Source organism: Mustela nivalis, assembly GCF_964662115.1.
Source record: "Mustela nivalis genome assembly, chromosome: 5".
NCBI classification, from domain to species: domain Eukaryota; kingdom Metazoa; phylum Chordata; class Mammalia; order Carnivora; family Mustelidae; genus Mustela; species Mustela nivalis.
In genome coordinates, this window is record NC_139024.1 from 8767001 (window position 1) to 8786179 (window position 19179).

At 49.7% G+C, this 19179-nt stretch overlaps 1 protein-coding gene and 1 long non-coding RNA gene across 6 annotated transcripts in view; one reads left to right on the plus strand and one right to left on the minus strand.

The window, feature by feature from the left end:
* Positions 1-6132: 6132 nt before the first annotated feature.
* On the minus strand, positions 6133-18830 carry LOC309864218. 5 transcript variants are annotated; one of them, XR_014311394.1, is made up of 3 exons: positions 18179-18830; positions 12230-12332; positions 6133-11982 (listed from the first exon to the last, which is right to left on the minus strand). It is a non-coding gene; the product is annotated as an uncharacterized lncRNA (long non-coding RNA). The 5 variants fall into 5 exon arrangements; XR_014311395.1 differs by having other exon boundaries at positions 6133-11985; XR_014311396.1 differs by having other exon boundaries at positions 6133-12332.
* EZR (ezrin) overlaps positions 17804-19179 on the plus strand; it is a 49909-nt gene continuing 48533 nt past the window's right edge. The window contains exons 1-2 of the mRNA XM_082729542.1: positions 17804-17884; positions 18824-18911. Coding sequence (XP_082585668.1) covers positions 18900-18911 — 12 coding nt within the window. The 5' untranslated portion in view covers positions 17804-17884; positions 18824-18899. The remainder of the gene's footprint in view (positions 17885-18823; positions 18912-19179) is intronic.

The following is a 19179-nucleotide window of genomic DNA, read 5'->3' on the forward strand; positions in this document are numbered from 1 at the left end:
TATATATAGGCAAAGTCCTGCCTCATGGTTTGTTTTTGTCCTTTCTTATGGCTTTTTTTTTTTTTTTTTTTAAGTAAGCTCCATGCCCAGCATGGAGCCCAACATGGGGCTCAGACTCACCACTCTGAGATCAAGACCTGAGCTGGGATCCAAAGTTGGATGCTTAACTGACTGAGCACCCAGGCACCACATGGCTTTTTTTTTTTTTTTTTTAATAATTATGATATTGCCCTTTTTTTTTTTAAAGATTTTATTTATTTATTTGATAGAGAGAGATCACAAGTAGGCAGAGAGGCAGGCAGAGAGAGAGAGAGGAGGAAGCAGGCTCCCTGCCGAGCAGAGAGCCCGATGCGGGACTCGATCCCAGGACCCTGAGATCATGACCCAAGCCGAAGGCAGCGGCTTAACCCACTGAGCCACCCAGGCACCCGATATTGCCCTTTTTTTTTTTTTAAGGTTTTATTTATTTATTTGACAGACAGAGATCACAAGGAGGCAGAGAGGCAGACACAGAGAGAGGAAGGGAAGCAGGCTCCCTGCCGCACAGAGAACCCAACGCGGGGCTCAATCCCAGGACTCTGGGATCATGACCTGAGCTGAAGGCAGAGGCTTTAACCCACTGAGCCACCCAGGCACCCCATGATATTGTCCTTTAAGCCTGAATCATTTTCAAGATGATTTCAGTCTCTCAGATTTTTCCAGAACTTAAGGTCGCCCACACCTAGTCTCTGAACTTAGCAGAGGTTAAGTCCTAATCTTCATGTCTTAGGCCTAATAGCTAAGGGTCTCAAATTGTTTTCTGCTCAGCGCATTTCTCTCGTTGATTGCACAGATCAGAACCCATCAAAATAGAACATCCTCCAAGACCATTCATGGTGAGGCATTGGGTGGGACCGTGCCTGGTGGGGTCTTCCCACAGTGGGATGCCCTGTTTTGGAAAGCAAAGGTCCTGGAACCCTGGACATTTTCTGCAAGAAGCTTTAAACATCACTTCCTCAAAAGATCCCTGCTGGACTATCCCTCTTTGACACACCTCGTGGAACTCAAATGGGAAACCCAACTTTCTCAAGGTCTAAAGCAGTTATGTTAGTCAAGCAATTAGGGATTTAAATAATTTGAGCTATTTTTTAGTTTGCCACAGACCACAAAGTTATAAATAACAAACATAGAGGCTTAATGCTGAAAGGAGTTGCCATGTTCTCTGTATCACCCTGGTGTGTGTGGGCACGTGCCAACAGCAGTATCTGTGTCCTGGATACCATCCAAGTACAGTTGAACTTTTAGGTTCTTTTACTGCAAATTAAAAGCTCTCTGATAGCCTCTGCATTTGTCATACAGTTCATTGGTGATATACTGGGCAGCTTTCACTAATAATTATCTAGGCTCCTCCGCTTAGAATCCAGCCCTTTTACAACCTTCTGCTATGGCTGCAGAGTTCACAGGATTCCTGGGTGGCTCCGATTGGGCGTCTGCCTTCAACTCAGGTCATGAACTCTGGGTCTTGGGATAGAGTCCTGCCTTGAGCCCCTGGCTGGCTCAGCCTGGAGCCTGCTTCTCCCTCTGCCTCTCCCCCTGCTTGTGTGTTCTTTCTCTCTTTGTGACAATCAACATACAAATTGGGATCCAGGCCATACTTTTTAGCCCTTGCCTTTCTACCTCTGGCTTACCTGCTTCCTTTAGTTTTCTCCCTTCTCTTTATCTGGCCCTGATCTCTCCCACAGAAGGAAACACATCAGGTACACCCTTCTTACTGCTCCAAAGAATGTGAATTCTTTATTCTTTGACCTCACCACACTTTGTAACTCTCACAGGAGTTCCCCAGATCTGTGCAGTGTTCTAGTTATCTATGCACATCTTATCCTTGCCCTCACTGGCTAGGCTGAGGGATGTAAATTCCATCATAAAACTCCCCACGTTTGCAGCGAGTCTCAGTGTTGTGCAGCACGCAAGTCTGCCTTGTGCCATTGTCTGATTCTTACATGTGTGGTTCCTGGATGAAATTCCATCATTACTTTATTTCTTAAAAGTGTGCATCCCACTTGGGTATATCTCCTTGAAGCAATTTTTCGATGAAGTTCAAGGAGCTGGTGATTCATTTCTACAATGGTAGTTTTTGTTTTGTTTAGAATCTAGGAAGGCCATATGCCAGATCAGCATTTTTTCTTAAGAAAAGGAAATCCCCTGGGGCACCTGGGTGGCTCAGTGGGTTAAAGCCTCTGACTTCAGCTCAGATCGTGATCTCAGGGTCCTGGGATCAAGCCCCAAGTCCGGCTTTCTGCTCAGCAGGAAGCCTGCTTCCCCCTCTCTCTCTGCCTGCCTCTCTGCTTACTTGTGACCTCTCTCTCTTCGTCAAATAAATAAGTAAAATCTTTTAAAAAAAGAAAAGAAGAAAGGATATCCCTTGAAACAGAAGCATAAAATTTTGGGTGTTAATAAAATAGAAAGAGAATAAGGGATGCCAAGATTCATCCTATGGTGGCAGTTGGACGCTGAGCCTTAGACATATTTTCTTCGATCCAATTGTAATTAATGGGTTTTCCACTTCTTGTAAAAATGAAAATAAAAACAAAGCAAAGTTGTGACAGTACTGTGTAAATTTGGATGTGCTCTAGAGATGTGTCTTCAAGGTTGGCAACGATGGGACATAAATATTAACAGCTGGTATTTGAATCATGTTCTTATTTGATAGGGCAGATTTTATCAGTTCTACCTGAAACAAGAGAAAACTGTAGTCATCAAGGTCACTCGAGCTACTCCAAGGCAGAGTTCTATTTCAGACCCAAGTCTTTGATTCCATCTCCCACGTAGTGCCCAAGCCCCATCCTGGTTCAGGAGAAGAATCTGGTTCTTCACAAAAATCAGGAAGGACCCAAGAAACGGAGGTCAAGCTCTGGTTGCTGTTTTTCATTTCTAGCCTGACTATACTCTCTCAGAAAGATGCTTGGGCCCTCTGGACCTTGTCTTCGAGACCACCATACCCCAGAGCACACGCATATGCCCCACCCAAGTGCATGTGCGCATGCACACACCCCACCTGCCCCAGTCTAGAGAACAAAGAACAGGGTTCTCTGCCTGCTTCACTTCCACATTCCCACAAAACCAGCCTGGATTCTGGGCTATGAGGCTGGGAGCCAGAATCTCCTGCTATCCAAGCAGGGATGGGCAGCCGTCATTCTTCAGCTCAACCATTCCCACAATGCCAGGGGACAGCGTGGAGTGCCTGGGGCTTGCTGGCCTCCCTCTGGAACAGCTCATCAGTTCAGGTATTCTGCAGGCCTGCCAATTTGGTAAATATTTATTAGAGGAAGTGACTAACATTTATTTATTGAGTATCGACTCTGTTCAACACACAGCACTATAGCTAATAATTACAATGTCCTGGGCAACATTAGGTGCGTGAACTGACTCTAATAAATATCACAATAGCTCTAGGTGGTTGTGTTTATTTTACAGACAAGAAAAGACACATGGCTTAAGGACCTTGCTCAGGTTTTATAAGAGGGTGAGTGACAAACCCAGGTCTGTTTCACTCCAGACCCGCCCAGTTGTAAGCAAGGAGCTGGGGATATTGTGAAGGACAGTTACCTGTGTACAGGTGTTTGGTCTCATACCAGGTGTTATGGGTGGGATTGTGTCCCCAAAAAAGATATGTTGAAGTCTTGATCCCCAGAACCTCAGAATATGAGCTGATATGGAGCTGGGGCAACTAGAGATGTAATTAATTAAGGAAAGATGAGGTCAGAGTGAAGTAGGCTGCACCCTTAATCCAACATGGCTGGTGTTCTTAGAAGAAAAGAGACACAGAGAGAAGGCAGCCATGTGATGACCAGGCAGAGATTGGGTGATGTGGCCACAAGCCAAGGAGTGCCCGGGGGACCAGAAGCCAGAAGAGGGAAGGAAGGATCCTTCCCAGGGGTTTCTGAGGGAGCACGACACTGCGGACACTTTGGTTTCAGCCATCTGGCCTCCAGAACTTTCAGACAGTAAATTTCTGTTGTTTCAAGCCACCAAGCATGTGACACTTAGTTATGGGAGCCCCAGGAAGCTATTAAACCAGGTTAAATGAAGAGTGTTTTAATAGAGATGTACAGGAAGTATTATAAGAATTAGTCTGTTGTATAGAAAAACAGACTGGGAAGACATGGAAAGGGGTATTAAAAAAAGTGTGTTGCCTTTGCACTTAGTCTTAAAGGGTAAGTAGGCTTCAGGAAGTGAAGAGGTGGGACAGAGACGCTGAGGAGCACACCTGGGGCCGTGCAAACACACAAGCTGGGGCAGAGAGGAGGAACTTCCCACCAGCCCTGGGGGGCAAAAGGCCCATTTCAGTGCACCGGGGGGGGGGGGGGGGATCATCAGGCCCCAGTCTCATCGGGCACCCCCTCTTCAATAAGGAGTCCAAGGTGTCTCCTCCAGGCCCAGGACCCATCTTGCCCCAGAGCAGATTTACTCTGCTGGACAGGACACAGTCTACCTCTTTTCTGCTTGCTTTCATAATGACACTACCCTGCTCCCCAGTCTCCTGGTGCTGTTCGCTGTCATAGTCCGGTCTGGGCAGGGCTCTCCATTCATTTGCAGGACCCCCCCACCCTGGGACCCGAGTCCTTCCTCTGGCATCTGGGCCTTGAACCTTCCCTGACTCTGGTAACTCCTTCCAGGACTTTCCACCCATGGTCACTCCCATGAGCTGCCTGGCTGTGCCCTCTGCCCAGCTGGGCCTGCCTCGCTGGCCCCACAGATGGCCTGATTCCAGGTCCCAGTTCTTTCTGGCCACTCCAGCAGCCCATCCCGTGAGCTAGAGCCCTGGACGTTTGTGAGCAGGAGTGTGACATGATCCAAGCCAGAACTCTAGCTGTTGTGTCAATGTTGAACTAAAAAGTAGACCATGTGAAAGCTGTGTCTGGCAGGAACTGGGCCTTCATGCGTATTTTTTGACTAACGAACAGATAAAAAGGCAACAAGGTGAAGATTACTGGGATTGTCCAGGACAAAGGTACTGAGCCCCTCAAAGTAGGTTGGCCCCATTTTAGATACAGATGACAGCAGGACAGGTGATGGGGGTGGGGGGTCGGCTCTGAGATGCAGAGGGGTAGTGAGGGTTTTGCTGTTCCATAGTCTGGCTTCAGTCCTGGCTCTGCGGCCTCTTGGCCATCCGCCTTGAGGACTTCACCTCCAAGCTTTAGCTTCGTCCCCCATGACACTGATCTGTGAACACCTGCCCCTCAGAGCGACTGGGGAGAGTCAATGTGGGGCCCAGGACTGTTAAAGTTCCTGGTGGTCGGCACGTGGGGAAATGGTCAGTGAGTAGTAGATCCTCACCCCAGACTAATTACTTGGAGGAAGAATCAAAGAATGAGGCATCACCCAGGTTCTCAAGGGTCTGGGATACCTGGAGAAGGGGGTTACCTGGCAGGCACGCAGACTCAGAAAATAAAACTAGTGCCTTGCAGAGGACTGGCACTTACGGACATGGCTGGGAAAATACAGACCAGTGACATGCATAACCAGATCTGGGTGCGACATGGAAATGAGAAGTGGAAGCCCAAAGCCAGCTGGACTGCCCTGATGCGTGTCGCAGCACCCAGACCTGGGGTGCTGGGTCCATACACAGCCTGGAGACTGGCAGAGGGCTACTGTGGGCCAAGGAACTCTCGCTGGGGGAGAAATGGGCTGGAAACCAGACTGCGGAAATAGCAGTGGGAGTCAGGCTGGGAAAAGAAGGGGCGGGTATGAGTGGAATCATCTAGCAGAGTCCGGAGGGTGTGGATGGGAGGGAGCGAAGCAGCTGCAGGTGATGTAGATATTTACAACCAATCTGACTGCCAAGCGGGCACTGAGCACCTTGGGGGGTAATCGGACCTGCGACCTGCCTGTCAGAGCCTTGGAGCAGAAGCAAGGTTTCTTGTACCACTGACTCCCCGAGTACCTGGATGTGGAGGAGGCCAGGCTGCTCTCCCAGCTACCCACACAGCAGGCAAGCCAAGCACTGAGCCTGCCAGATTTTAGCAGCAAAGGGACCCTTCTCAGATGACACAGTGTGCTGCTTTCCCTTTTCATAGTTCTGTGCTACAAAGGTTTGCAAAAATTGTAAGTGAGTAGAGATTAAATGCTCCTCCAAATTCCACGACAAATATATTGCATTTATAAAGAACCCTTCACATTTAATGATCAAACAATGAGCATGACAATAAGAGACAAAAATTCGGTTAAATATCCAAGTGGAGGGGGACCTCGCTGGCTCAGTCGGTAGAGAGTGTGACTCTTGATCTCGGGGTTATGAGTTCAAGCCCCACTTCGGATGTAGAGATAACTTAAAAAATAAAACAAAATTTTATAAAATTATCTGGGGCACCTGGGTGGTTCAGTCAGTTAAGCATGTGACTCTTGATTTTGGCTCAGGTCATGATCTCAGGGTCGTGAGATAGAGCCCCACGGCAGGCAGTGCTCAGTGTGGAGTTGACTTAAGATTCTCCTTCTCGGGGCGCCTGGGTGGCTCAGTGGGTTAAGCCTCTGCTTTTGGCTTGGGTCATGATCTCAGGGTCCTGGGATCGAGCCCCACATAGGGCTCTCTGCGTGGCGGGGAGCCTGCTTCCCCCTCTCTCTCTGCCTGCCTTTCTGCCTACTTGTGATCTCTCTCTCTGTCAAATAAATAAATAAAATCTTAAAAAAAAAAAAGATTCTCCCTCTCCTTGTTCACGCACGCATGCTCTCTCCCTCTCTCAAATAAATAAGTACATCTTAAAAAAAAAAAAATCAAGTGGAGCCACAAAGCCTGCTCTGGACATGTCCCAGCAGAGATCTTTCTGAGATCCACTTGTTTATATAATGAGATCTCGTAAAGTTCCATGCTGAACAAAAAGGAATACCGAAGAGAAATTGGCCCTGCCGGATATTAGGTTCCGCTGACTGCGGAGCCACAGGCAGTAAGATGTCAACACACACAGACCACCTGGCAGTCAGACCCAGGTGCACACGGCAACTTCATGCCTGATAGAGGTGACGTCACCAAACGATGGGGAAAGGATGGATGTTAAAGTGAAGGAGCTGGGGAAAGTGTCTCACCGTATGGAAAAAAAAGTAAAATTGCACCCACACTTAATTGCACATAAGGGTGAATTACATTTCTGGGGAAATAAAGACCTACATGGGGTAAAACTAAAAAATTTAATGGGGGAAAATGAAAGGAATGTTTTTCTGAACTAGGGAAAGAAAATACTTCGAATATTGAATACTTCAAACAGTGAATATTAAGGACATAAAACTATCAGGCAAATCATTGATGGATTCAATTAGAAAGAACACCACATGCAAGATTAATGCAGCTGATGGTGAATGTATTCGCAATGACTGGCAGGGGATTTGTAGAAAAATGTGGGAAACTCTGGCAAACAACAAGGAAACCCCAACAAAAGCAGGCAAGAGAAAGGAAGATTTCTGAAGTAGGAAATCCAAAAGGCCAGCAGCACAGAAGAACTACTCAAATGTGTTAGTGATCAGAGGAACGCAGATTAAAGCAATAATGAGGTTATTTTGTAGGTGTCGTCATGGCACCATGACGTAAGTAAGGGTAGTTGGATGTGAAGCTGTGGGATCCCCGTGCCCTGTCGCGGAGGGGTACCGGTGTGAGAGTCATTCTAACACTCCCTTAGTCAATTGGTACACACTTAGACCATTTTTCCAAAGATTTATTTATTTGTTTGAGAGAGAGAGAGCTCAAGTGGGAGGGGCAGAGGGAGAGGGAGAGAGAGTATCCCAAGCAGACTCCGCACTGAGCACAGAGCCCCCACACGGGACTCGATCTCACGACCCTGAGATCACGACCTGAGCCAAAATCAAAAGTCAGATGCTGAACCGACTGCTCCAGCGAGGCACCCCTGCACACTTAGACTTTTGACTAGTGTGACCACTCATCTTGGTGTGTCTGGGACCATCTTGGTCTATGCCTCTTGTCCTGATGTAATTATTAATAGTGCAGCCTTTCATTCTCTCACTTCTCCTTGTTCAAATAATAAGTGATGTGACCACCTTCCCAGGCCCCAACGATTTCACTGATGATTATACATATCAGTGAAATGCTCAGGTCCTTAGAAATCTGTGTGCAACATTAGTGGCGTTTGTGGGGGTAGCCTGAATGTCGGACCTGGGAGAGAGGGCAGGTGACACCTGATGCAGACTCACCAGAAGGATGATGAGTGAGGAAACCTACAGCAGCACAGGTGGATAATAATCATAAAGAAAATACATTAAAAGGAGATATATAATCTTATATCATTTTTAAAAGATTTTATTTTTTTTGAGAAAGAGAGATCGAGAGGGAGAATGGGCAGGGATGGGGCAGAGGGAGAAGCAGGGGCTCGATCCCAGGACCCTGGGGCCATGACTTAAGCTGAAGGCAAACGCTTACCCAACTAAGCCACCCAGGCGCCCCTTATACCATTTTTTAAAAGATTTTATTTTTAAATCATCTGTACACCCAACATGGGGCTCAAACTTACAACCCTGAGATCAAGAGCTGAACACTCCACCAACTGATCCGGCCAGGCCCCCCAATCTTACATAAGTTATATAAATTAAGAGTATGTGTACACAAAACAATATGCATTTTGCAGAGAATACAAATAAACAAAGATATGCATTAAACACATTAGGATGAGAAGGAAACAGAAAATAGGAATAAAAAGGGGTAGTTATAAAGAGCTCCATTCAGTTCCAATAGGTAGAATCTTCTGCAAAAGGTCTCCAAGGATAAATGTTCAGTGAGTCACCCTCTGCTCCCCCATAATTGCTACTGTTTGCTAAGAACTCTTAGTGCTGAGGGGGAGTTGGAAAGAAAACATCCTGGTTCATTCAATCACACTGTTATGATGAAAATGTTGATTGAGTTCTGCCCAGCGTCAGACACTGAACTGGACAGCAGGAAGCAAGGACAAATGTCTTCAAGGAGCCATAACCAAGTTTCTGCCTTAAATTAAAATGCTTAGACTAATGAAAAATACTTTTTGACGTAACTAACCATAAACATAAGATTTTGGACCAAGTAAGTCTAGTCTTAAATGCTTTGAGAGTTGGCACAGTACTTAGAATGGAGTCCAAACCGTTACTTAGGGGAAATTGGATTCCTGAGTAGTGTTTTTAAGACGGGAAAGATAGAGTGGCTGAAGATGGGCATTCCGGATGGAGAAGAGAGAGAAGCCAGGAGGGAACAGGTGTCTTGAGGGTAGTGGGAGATGTGGGACAGAGGGTTAGGGGAGGTGTGCTGGGAGGAGGCGTGGAAGGGCACCGAGCCTGCCACATTTTAGCAGCAAAGAGACCCTTCTCAGATGACACAGTGTGCTGCTTTCCCTTTTCATAGGTCTGTGCTACAAAGGTTCGCAATAATTGTGAGTAGAGATTAAATGCTCCTCCGAATTCCACGGCAAATATATTACATTTATAAAGAACCCTTCACACTTAATGATCAAAGAATGAGCATGACAGTAAGAGACAAAAATTCGGTTAAATACCCAAGTGGAGGGGCACCTCGCTGGTTTGATCGGTAGACAGTGTGACTCTCTGATATTGCAGAGACAGAGACAATCAGAAACAGATAAGGAGCCTTACTGGCTGAGCGTCTTGAAATTGTTAAAGAAAAGAGGTTTCATTGTCTCACCGGAGGTGCAGCGGGAGTCCAAGCAGGAAGTTCAGGGTCCCGAAATGGCACTTGAGGGATGACCATGATTTTCAGCTTGCATGGAGCAGCCTGGTGGGGAGACTGGATGTCCCTGTTACAGTTTGAAGGTGCCTAATATATAATTCCCCTTTCCCAACCTGGTGTGGAAAAAACGGAGAAACACCTGAGAGCTTTATTGTGATAAAGCCGCTGCTGGGAATACGGCCTAGATCTGAGGGCAGGCGGAAGTCCTCAGACAGAACCACAGAATTAGATGAGCTGGGGTCGCCCTGCACCACAGGGGGCTCCCAGCTGGGAGTGATCGCCTTTCCTACGGCAAGTGTGGCCTGGAGGGGGCAGAGCTGTCCTCCTTGCAGGTGGGTTGGGTCCCAAGAGATAGAGACACAAAGGGACAAGCCCTCCTTCCGAGTGCACCAGTCTGCGCACATCGGGCCTTCTCCCGTGGAGGGGACAGCAGAGGCCGGATGCATTACCCTTGTGGAGCCCCCTTGGGGGGAGGAAATATTCCATCTTCTACGTGGAAGCAAGATCTTCCTCAGCTACAGGATGTTCTCAGTTGCAAGGCATAGAAGGCTATGTATGGCCAGGCCTTTGGATACAGGGCAGAGGACAGATAACACCAGAATTCTGAGCTTTGGGAGAGTCCCCAAACCCAGCTTGTCAGCATTACTACAGGTTTGATTGCTCTCTGATAGACAGTACCCACCCTAAAGTCTACAGAAGGCAGGATGACAACCCCAGTAAACTCCACTCTAAGACTTAACACAGCTTTTTGATTGTGGGTGGGCTGCTTTGCTTTCTTTTATAAAAACGATTTCAAAATAAACGCAAGTCTCAGGAGATGCATGCCTAAAGTCCCAGCGTTGTGAGAGGTGGGTCCAGGAGGAGAAACGTGTTCTAGGATGGTCAGACGTCTTCCGAAGAACAAGGCTGCTTGCAATGGCGGCAGCTCTGTACCCGAGACTCACACGGGGTGCTGGGTTGATTCTGCCGCCTCTCAGAGCAGGTTTTGCGGCGACAGTGATGGCGGATCAGGGGAGCTGGCCGACAAGGTTGTGGGATATGGCCAATCTAGACCCAAAACATGCTGTTCTGGCAAGGAAATATGCAGAAAGCCAGGAGCTCCTCTAATGTTCAGTGGGTGTGTAGAGGATGAAAGGGCAGAGCAGGGGCCGGGCATACTGCTCGGTGGGCGCCGCCACAGTCAACACAGGCAGGGCCAGCCAGGGAGCGGGACTGCACAAACGAGGGACCCCCTTCCCTGAACGTCCCTTAAGTCTAAGACCTTGAGATGTCGGCTGTGACAGACAGCTCCCCAAACAGAAAGCGTGACCAGGAGCGCGGTCTGTATGTATGTGCAGAACAGAAAGATTGGGTGGCAAAGACTGGGGACAGCCTGGCTTCTGCCACATCCAGCCATGTTGCCCGCGGGGCGGGAGCAAGTCTGAGTGACAGCACTGCGGAGCCGAGCGGCATGCTTGCTGGCAGGGGCTGAACGCGTATGTGCCACAGATGATGAAGCCGGTCTGTGGGGCACACGGCGGCAGACGTACCCACTCAGCCTACAGACATGTTTTGTTTGGCTTGCAGAGTGTTTTGAAGAAAAAGAAAAAAAAAGTCTAACTGCCAACATTTAAGAATTGGGAAAATGCGTGTTCAAATCAGGATTTCAAGCTTTCCCTCAAAGTGAGACGTGTGGCCCACATTCCAGCATGGCCACAGCCACAGGTAGAGACTGAGGGGTCGTGGCTGGTCTTCTAGACCGTCTTGCCTCTCCAGCGACCACCGTTCCTTCCATCTAGCTGCGCCCCTTGTCACTGAGCTGCCTGCCCCACCAGCGTGTTCTCGGCAGCACGGTATGAAGCGGTGTGCCGGCAATCCCGAATCACGGCAGAGCTGGGACCAGCTCCAGATCTTACAGCTGACTTTGGACTCGAACACCCAGCCATCCCCGCATTCCTGAATTGAATTATTGGGGGTCAGTTGAGGACCTAGTCCCAGGAGGTGGCTTGGAATTGCGGACTGGCCGAGGGACAATGCCAATTTCGTGGGAATTCATGGGAAGTCTGGTAAACCCCAAACAGCCAAAGGCCAAATTTTATGAAGTGCGAACTTTAGGGGTTTCATCTGTCTTGCTCCCCACTGCAATCCACGGCATGACAAGACGCAGGGGCTCAGTAAATATTTGCCGAATGACGTCCGTGGTCCATGTTTCATCCCAAAGCATTGCTCAAGATGTTATAAAGATGAGTTCATTCTGGAGTCAGTCTTTAGATATTCAGTAAGCTCTAGCCAGGTCAGGTAACACTCACCACCTGCTACAAAAATTTGGCCTTTGAGCAAATGTTTGCGTCTTTTTTTTTTTTTAAGTGCCATATCTTCAGTGTCCATGTCAAATCTCTAGGATCCAGACATTTCAATGCTCGATGAGATAATATAGACACTACAAACACACAGGGCTCTGTGTTCGATTCAGCCCAATAAATATTAACTAAGCTCCTATTACATGCAATGTTCCATTTCAGGTACTTGAGTACTAAGCCAGCAGACTTCTAGCCTTACCTTCAAAGAGCTCACAGCCTGAGTAGATGGCACTCCATGCAGATGCTGAAACCATCCTGCCATGCTGGGCATTTCCAGCTCATTAACCACTTTATTAAGCTAGCTTTTGAAAAACCAAAAAGAGAGAGAAAAAATGTCATGGTGATATAAAAAGGTTTATGGTTTATATATGCTACAACCAAACACCTGATTACCAATGACTCATTTATTTGGGAGCTACTCAGTTTTCAGATATGTGGATATTTTTTCGTATAAAGCATTAAACTACGCATAGAGGAAACACAAAGGAGCCTTAGACTAAGGCCTTCTCCGAGGGCTGGGTGGGCTTTTCTGCTTGCTTTTTTAAAAAAGATCTGAAGATAATGTGATAAAATATTACTATTTGTTAAATCTGGAGAGTGGGTACATAGTTGTATATTGAATTATTTTCAGAAGATTACAACATTTTCTGATTTTTACAAATTATAAAATGACATGTTTTCTGATAATACAGAGCAGATGTAAGCCCCTTTCCTGAGAAAACTGTTATTATGAACACTGTGGCCTCCGGGACCTGAAGAGTGTAGATCCGTCTGTCTCTGGGCTATGTGACCCTAGTCGGCTCTACTTCTGTCCTTGTCTGTTCTGTGTAATAGTTCTGTGTCTGCTGTCAGGCACTGTATCTTACTGCTGTCAAACTATCTGCTATACCTCGCACCCTCCCTTCTAATCCTTCATGTCCTGGGAAAAGAGCTAATCAAATTTGTTAGAACCCCCACAAAAATTGGAATAAAAGGGAAAACAGAAAGATTCTAAATAGATGAATTTTTTAAACATTTTTTCTCCCACCATCATCTGGTTTTTCCATGGTGTTTTGGGCAGCTGATATCTAGGTAAGCAAGGTGTTTCCATGGTTAGTGATCCAGTGCACAGCGGAAAGTTATACTGGAAAGAAAACTACCCTGACTACACTGGCTTCAGTACCAACTAGCAGGGTTCATTCATTTGTTCAGTCAACAAATACACAATGAACATCTAATAGGTCCCAGGCACTATCTGAGCAGTGGAGGGCATAGCGATGAACAGGTTCTTGTAGCGGAGACAGAAAAGACACAGACAAGCAAGACAGAGCCGAGAGTGTGAAGAGCTCTGACCCCAGCAAATCAGGTGAAGAAGCAAGGAGTGACCTGGGAGGTGGCACTTCATGTGAGAAAGTTGGGAAGTGCTCTCCGTGAAGGCAGTATTTGGCTGTATTGTCAGAGATGGGGGGGGGGGCATTCTAGGCAGAGGGAGCATCACATGTGAGGTCCCTAAGGCGGGAATGGGGTTGATGTGTTCACTGAACAGAAACGCTGGACAGCTGGAGCAGGGGGGGCACAGTATCAGGGAGACTGACAGCAGGTGCAGGTGGAGAAGCAGGTGGGGTGGGGGGTGCATGTGGATCTAGCAGGGCCAAGGAAACCCACGCACTAGGGTGTGAAATGACTTGATACTTTCTGAGAAGGGGCTGGTAGGTCTGCTGGATTGGATGCAAGAAGGCTGAAGGAGGGGGGTGGGGGGGCAAGGGACGTAGAGGAATTCATGCTGGTTTCTAGGTGTGGGACCAAGCAGCAGGGCTTGGCTGCTTGTGCTGTCTGCTGAGAACGGGGAAGCCTGGGAGAAGGGCAGTTTTCAAAAGCTCCCCAGTACTGGAGATACTAAGTATAAAGCTGTTGCTCAAGGGGAGAGGTCAGGGCTGGAAATGTTATATAAACCTTGGGATCAGATGACAGGACCTAGGAAGTGACTGCACATAGGCGAAGGCTAAACCCTTGGTAGGAGGTTAGGGAGAAGGCACTGGAGCAATGACAGAGATAAAAGCAAACCCTCCGAACAGTATGCTTCCAGGGAGCATGCCATGTGCAGAAGGCTGCTTAGGAGAGGGATAAGACGAGGCAGAGAGTTTGGCCCCTGGATTAAACAAGATGAAAGTCACTAGCATCCTGACAAGAGAAGTTTGTGCCCACGGGAGTGCAGACAGTGAATTTCTGTGGGGCTGTTTCCTCTGTGAAATGTGGGTAACAGAATACATATTTGAGGTCCTGTCCACTACCCCATTGTTATATGACTTTTAAGCTAGAATTTTTTTTAATCTTCATAAAATGGTTAGAGATAAGAAAAATGATAGAAAAAAGCCATGCCTTTAGGGAGTTTGTCAAAAAGTTGCGTGGTCATTAATACTCTTCTACATAAAAACACGTAAGGTTATTTATGCAAATTTTTAAATAAGCCAAGGAAACTAAAATAGAACACTAAGTGGCTGGAATTCTTAGTGGATCCAAATTACATAAGCTGTACCATCAACGCAGTAAGTACCAAGAGACCTCCAGCTCATTGTCCTGCAAAGACATTTCAACATTATTTCTAGACACAAGGCATTGGCCACCTGTCTGGCCGTCTGAATTCTTAGTCACACTTTGCTCTTTCACCCACTGTCCTGAATTATAACACAAGGTTACAAAGTCTTGAAAAACAACCTCAATCCTTGTTTGTCCAAGGGGACCGTACCCTATGTATTTCCCTATTGGCGACTGACCGCTCTGTTGAGGTAAGAGAGCTAGAGACCGGCACACTATTTGTGAACTTTTTTTTATTGGTTGAGATAACCTGGCACCACTGTGGAGACTGGCTCAGGGGTGATCTCACAGGAGGGCTGCCCTCGGGGGACCTGGATGTTCTTGTCCTTGCTGCCCTAATGCCACCCGGTGAGCAGCCCTAACTCACGTCTGTATAACCTCGCCTCGAGAACTCCAGACAATTTACCAACAGCCTTTCACCAGATTCACAGGGAGACACATGATTTCCCTCCTCCAGCTGAAAAATGGAAACCCTGAAATAAGGAGAGAGGGAGTAATTCAAGGAGCTAGCTAGGTTAAATGAGAGCAGGGAATGGTAGCCAAGACTCCTGGCTCTACGTTTTCTTACTTCCTTCCATGACATTGACTATCAAATGGGAACAAAACCATGGCTTACAACTACAGGTGGAAATACTTCACAAAAGAAGCATGAAGCGAGAGGCAAGGTAAGCAGTATTTATCAGGATCCCAATCCACCCTAAGTCAGCTGTCCTCAAATGTTGCTATGTATCACTCACGTGGGGACTTGTTAAAGCCATAGATCCCAGGGTTCACCTGAGCCTTACTGGCCTGTGGTTCTTGGGGCGGAGGTGGGGAGGTTGGGAGTTGGGGAACAGGGGCATGGTGGAGGGGTGGCTCCTTGAGTGATTCCCGTGCACACTTAAGCTTCAGTACCACTGTACTAAGCAGTTCTCATAGATGCCTTGGATTCAGTCTTCTGTGTGTATGTGTTGGGGAGCGAGGTGAGGGCAAGGGAGGGATTTAGGTCCCAATGTCAGGCAAAAATAAATTATCCCTGGTAAATCCTCTTAAAACACTCATAAGATACAGCAGGAATGTTTTCACAGGGAAAGAAAACACTGTAGCATAGCATATAAGTATAATGCTTATAGTAAGACACACAAGGAACACCAATGCAAACTGTCTCTATACTATTTTAGCTTACACGAGAAAAGTGTGCCTATAGGTCCAAATTAAATGCTCCATTATATAACTCAGTGACACAAGAACACCATGAAATATATATTATTATGTCCATTCTACAGATGAAGAGGTGGGGGGGGGGTCAGTCCCTTTAAGAGACTTGTCCAAAAGGATGGGTATGTCAGTATTGGAACCAGAATTCGGACTTCGCTCTATTTGCTCCTGAAACTTGTGACTTTTCATTAAGCTTTTTGAGATAACTGTAGATTCACATGTTTTGAGAATGCGGTCTTTTCATCTTGACCACACTGCCACAGGCCAGCTCATTTTTAAGCCTTCTCCTGAAGGGTAAAATTCAGGAATGCTCCAGAAGGTCTCGGGCCACTGCTATTTTAAACAGCTAGTTTAAAAGACAATGTGCTATAAACTGGGTAGGATTAAAAAAAATTAGATTAGAGGCATACCCTATCAGAAGAGTTGGGGACCAAAAATGGCTAATGACGCTATATGCAGTGATAAGGAGGTAGTGTGCTAGGAGTGACATGCAAACCGAACCATTATCATTGTAGGTTAGTATCTTTTCACAGTGTCTCTCTCTCAGAAGGAACACACTTGTCAGAACACAGGACAAAGGCCTTGGGCCTCACCTGGGCCTCTGCAGTGCTGTGGACCGACAGGTGAGAGAGGGACACAGGTGCCTACTGACAAGGGTCACCCCATCGGTGGTCTGTCCTTGCCACAGGTGAGGCATTACTAGGAGGCCCATGCTGTGCTATGCTCTTTGTACACATTATCTCATTTAATCCCTACAAGCCCACCTAGGTGCTGCTAGACACAACGGGAAACTGAGTCTTATTTGTTGCTCTGCTGGAAATCGCTGGTTATTCTCTGTACCAGGACAGACTTACGCCTTGTTCTAGGCATCTTACATTACATCAACTCTAATCCTCATAAGGACCCCGTGAAATAGGTGCCATAATCACGCCATTTTACACACGTGAAAGCACGAACTAGTGAAGTAACTCCCTCAACTCAAGTGGAGAGTTTGTGGTGAGCCCAGGAAGCGACGTCAGGAGATGCTCTGGTCTCAAGTATTAGTCTGCATCACAACCATCTGGAGCACAAGAAGATAGAGACACGCTGGGCCCTGGCCCCAGTTTCTGATTCTGGGTCGGCACCTGTGAATTTTCATCTCTGCAAGTTCACAGGTGAGGTCCACGGCTACTAATCTGGGAAGCACGCTCGGAGAACCTCTGTCCTAGAGCTAGCTGTCTTAATCACTGTGCAACAGATCCTACTGGCCCCCGATGTACACGTGCTTTTAACAATTCCTCTTGAGAACCATTTGCAAAAATTATTTAAATAATTCCCAGAATCTCTGCCTTTGGAGATTTTACCATATTTTGAGCTTTGAGGACCACAATGTGTCCTTTAAGTAGAGCGTTCAGCCGTGCAGCGTCTTCTATGTTTGTGTCCTTCTCAACGGAATCCGAAGGCAGGGGCTCCGGCCACGTGCGCCGAAACACAGCGGCCCGGGGTTCTGGGAACCCGGCCTCGTCGCGGCGCAAGGACTACAAGATGGACTGACCACCGGGGCAGCCCCACCTTCAAATGGCCCAGCACCCCCCTGTGGCCTCCGGCTTCTCCAGGTCTATTTACACTGCCCCCGCCCCCGCCCCGGTCCACACTGCGGAGCAAGCCCTCTCACACCTCACGTCTGCGATCAGCAGCGGAACCAAATTCGGCCAAGTTCTCCGCAAGGGCAAGGGGACTGGCGGCGAAGAGAGAAAGGTCTTGGCAACAAGGGGAGGCGGCGGGAGACGCCACCCGAGTCTCCGCGGCCCCGGCAAGCGCCCCGCCGGGTGGGGTAGGCTAGAGTCGGGCTGGGCGGGCGGGCGGGCGGGGGGCGCCGGCGGGGTGGGCGTGGCGCGGCGGGGCGGGGGGCGCCTCAGGGCGCCGGCAGCGGCCGCAGCCATCTTGCGCGCCGGGAGCACCTCGCAGGTCCGGCGGGCGGGGCGCTGAGGGGCGCGGCCCCGGGACCCCGCCCCGCGGAGGACTCTCGGGAGTGCGGGCGGCGGGCGCACTGCACCGACTCACCGACAGCCGGGAGCGCAGCGGTCCTTCGCAGGCGCCGCGGGTGAGCCGGGCGCGCGGCCGGGGTCGGGGGGCGGAGGGGCTCGTGCCCCGAGGTGGGGGGGACAGAGGCCGGGATTCGACTACAGGTGTGGCGGGGCTGGCCTGGCGGCCGGGGTGGGGGTGGGGGGTCTGCGCGCGAGCCCGGAGCCCGTGGTCCCCGGGAAAAGCCGGGCTTGCCCCGCTGTGGCCAGATTCGGGGTCCCCGAAGCCCGGGCCCGTGGGGTCCCCCGTCTGGCCCGTGGCCCTTGGTTCTCTCTTTTCGGCCCCAACCAGCGGCAGGTGAAGCTGAACCTACCGGTGTGGCCGCCCCTGCTGCTCCAGACCTTCCTCTTTCGACTCTGTCCCCTGGGGTGTCCCTCCCGAAGTGCCTGCGGAGCTCGACCCCGTGGGCGCGCGTGCTGCCCGCGCCCCTCCCGCCTCGCTCGGCCCTCTGGCCCCTCCGGCCCGTCTAGGGCGGGGACTTTTTTTTTTTTAAAGTTTCTCAAAAGCTTGACGGTTGCGGTTTCAGCCCTGGGGCAAACGGTTGCTTCACAAAGTGAAACTTGGTGTCTGCGGTGCTCCCGGCTGGCTTCCTGGAAGTCCGAGGAGTACCTCGGCGTGCCCCCCCGCCCGCTTCCGCGTCCGCGCGCTGGGCCCCGCGCCCCCCTCCCCGCCGCCCACGGCTCCAGCGCAGGACCCCGCCCCCTCCCCGCGCGGCCCCGCCTCCTCCCCCCACGGGGCCCCGCCCCCTCCCCCACGGGGCCCCGCCCCTGCTCGCGGGGCCCGCCCGGCCCGCGGTAATTGTAGGTTGGGCGGTGACTCAACGCCGGCGCCCGCCCGGCCGGTTCTTAAGCAGCGGCGCGCGGGGCGGGCGCCGAGTGTCGGGCGCGGCGGCGGCGGCGGGAGGCGGCGGGCGACGGCGGGCTGCTGTGCGCTCTGAAGGGCTTTCCTCTGCCTCCAGGTCCGGAGAGCGGTCTCAGCTGCTGCGGCAGACTCGTGTTTCCAGGGAACTAAGGAAAACCCGTCAGGAACCGAAGATGCCGAAACCAGTAAGTAGGCGGCGTCGGGGCCGGTGGGATGCTCCGGGCGCGCCTTTCCCGCCGCGGCACCTGGGCGGCGCGTGGGGCGCTTCTGAGGGGAACCGGGTTCTTGTGTCGACGGCGGAGGGCCGGAGGGAGGGAAGCGGCCCCGCGCGGGCTCGGGGCTTGGTCCTTCTGTGGAACTCTGGAGGGAGACGACGGCTGCGCTGCTTTGCGCTCTCGGGGCTTTCTGTGTGTGGCGCCCCCGCCGCGCCCCGCCCCAGTCGTGTCTGGTCTT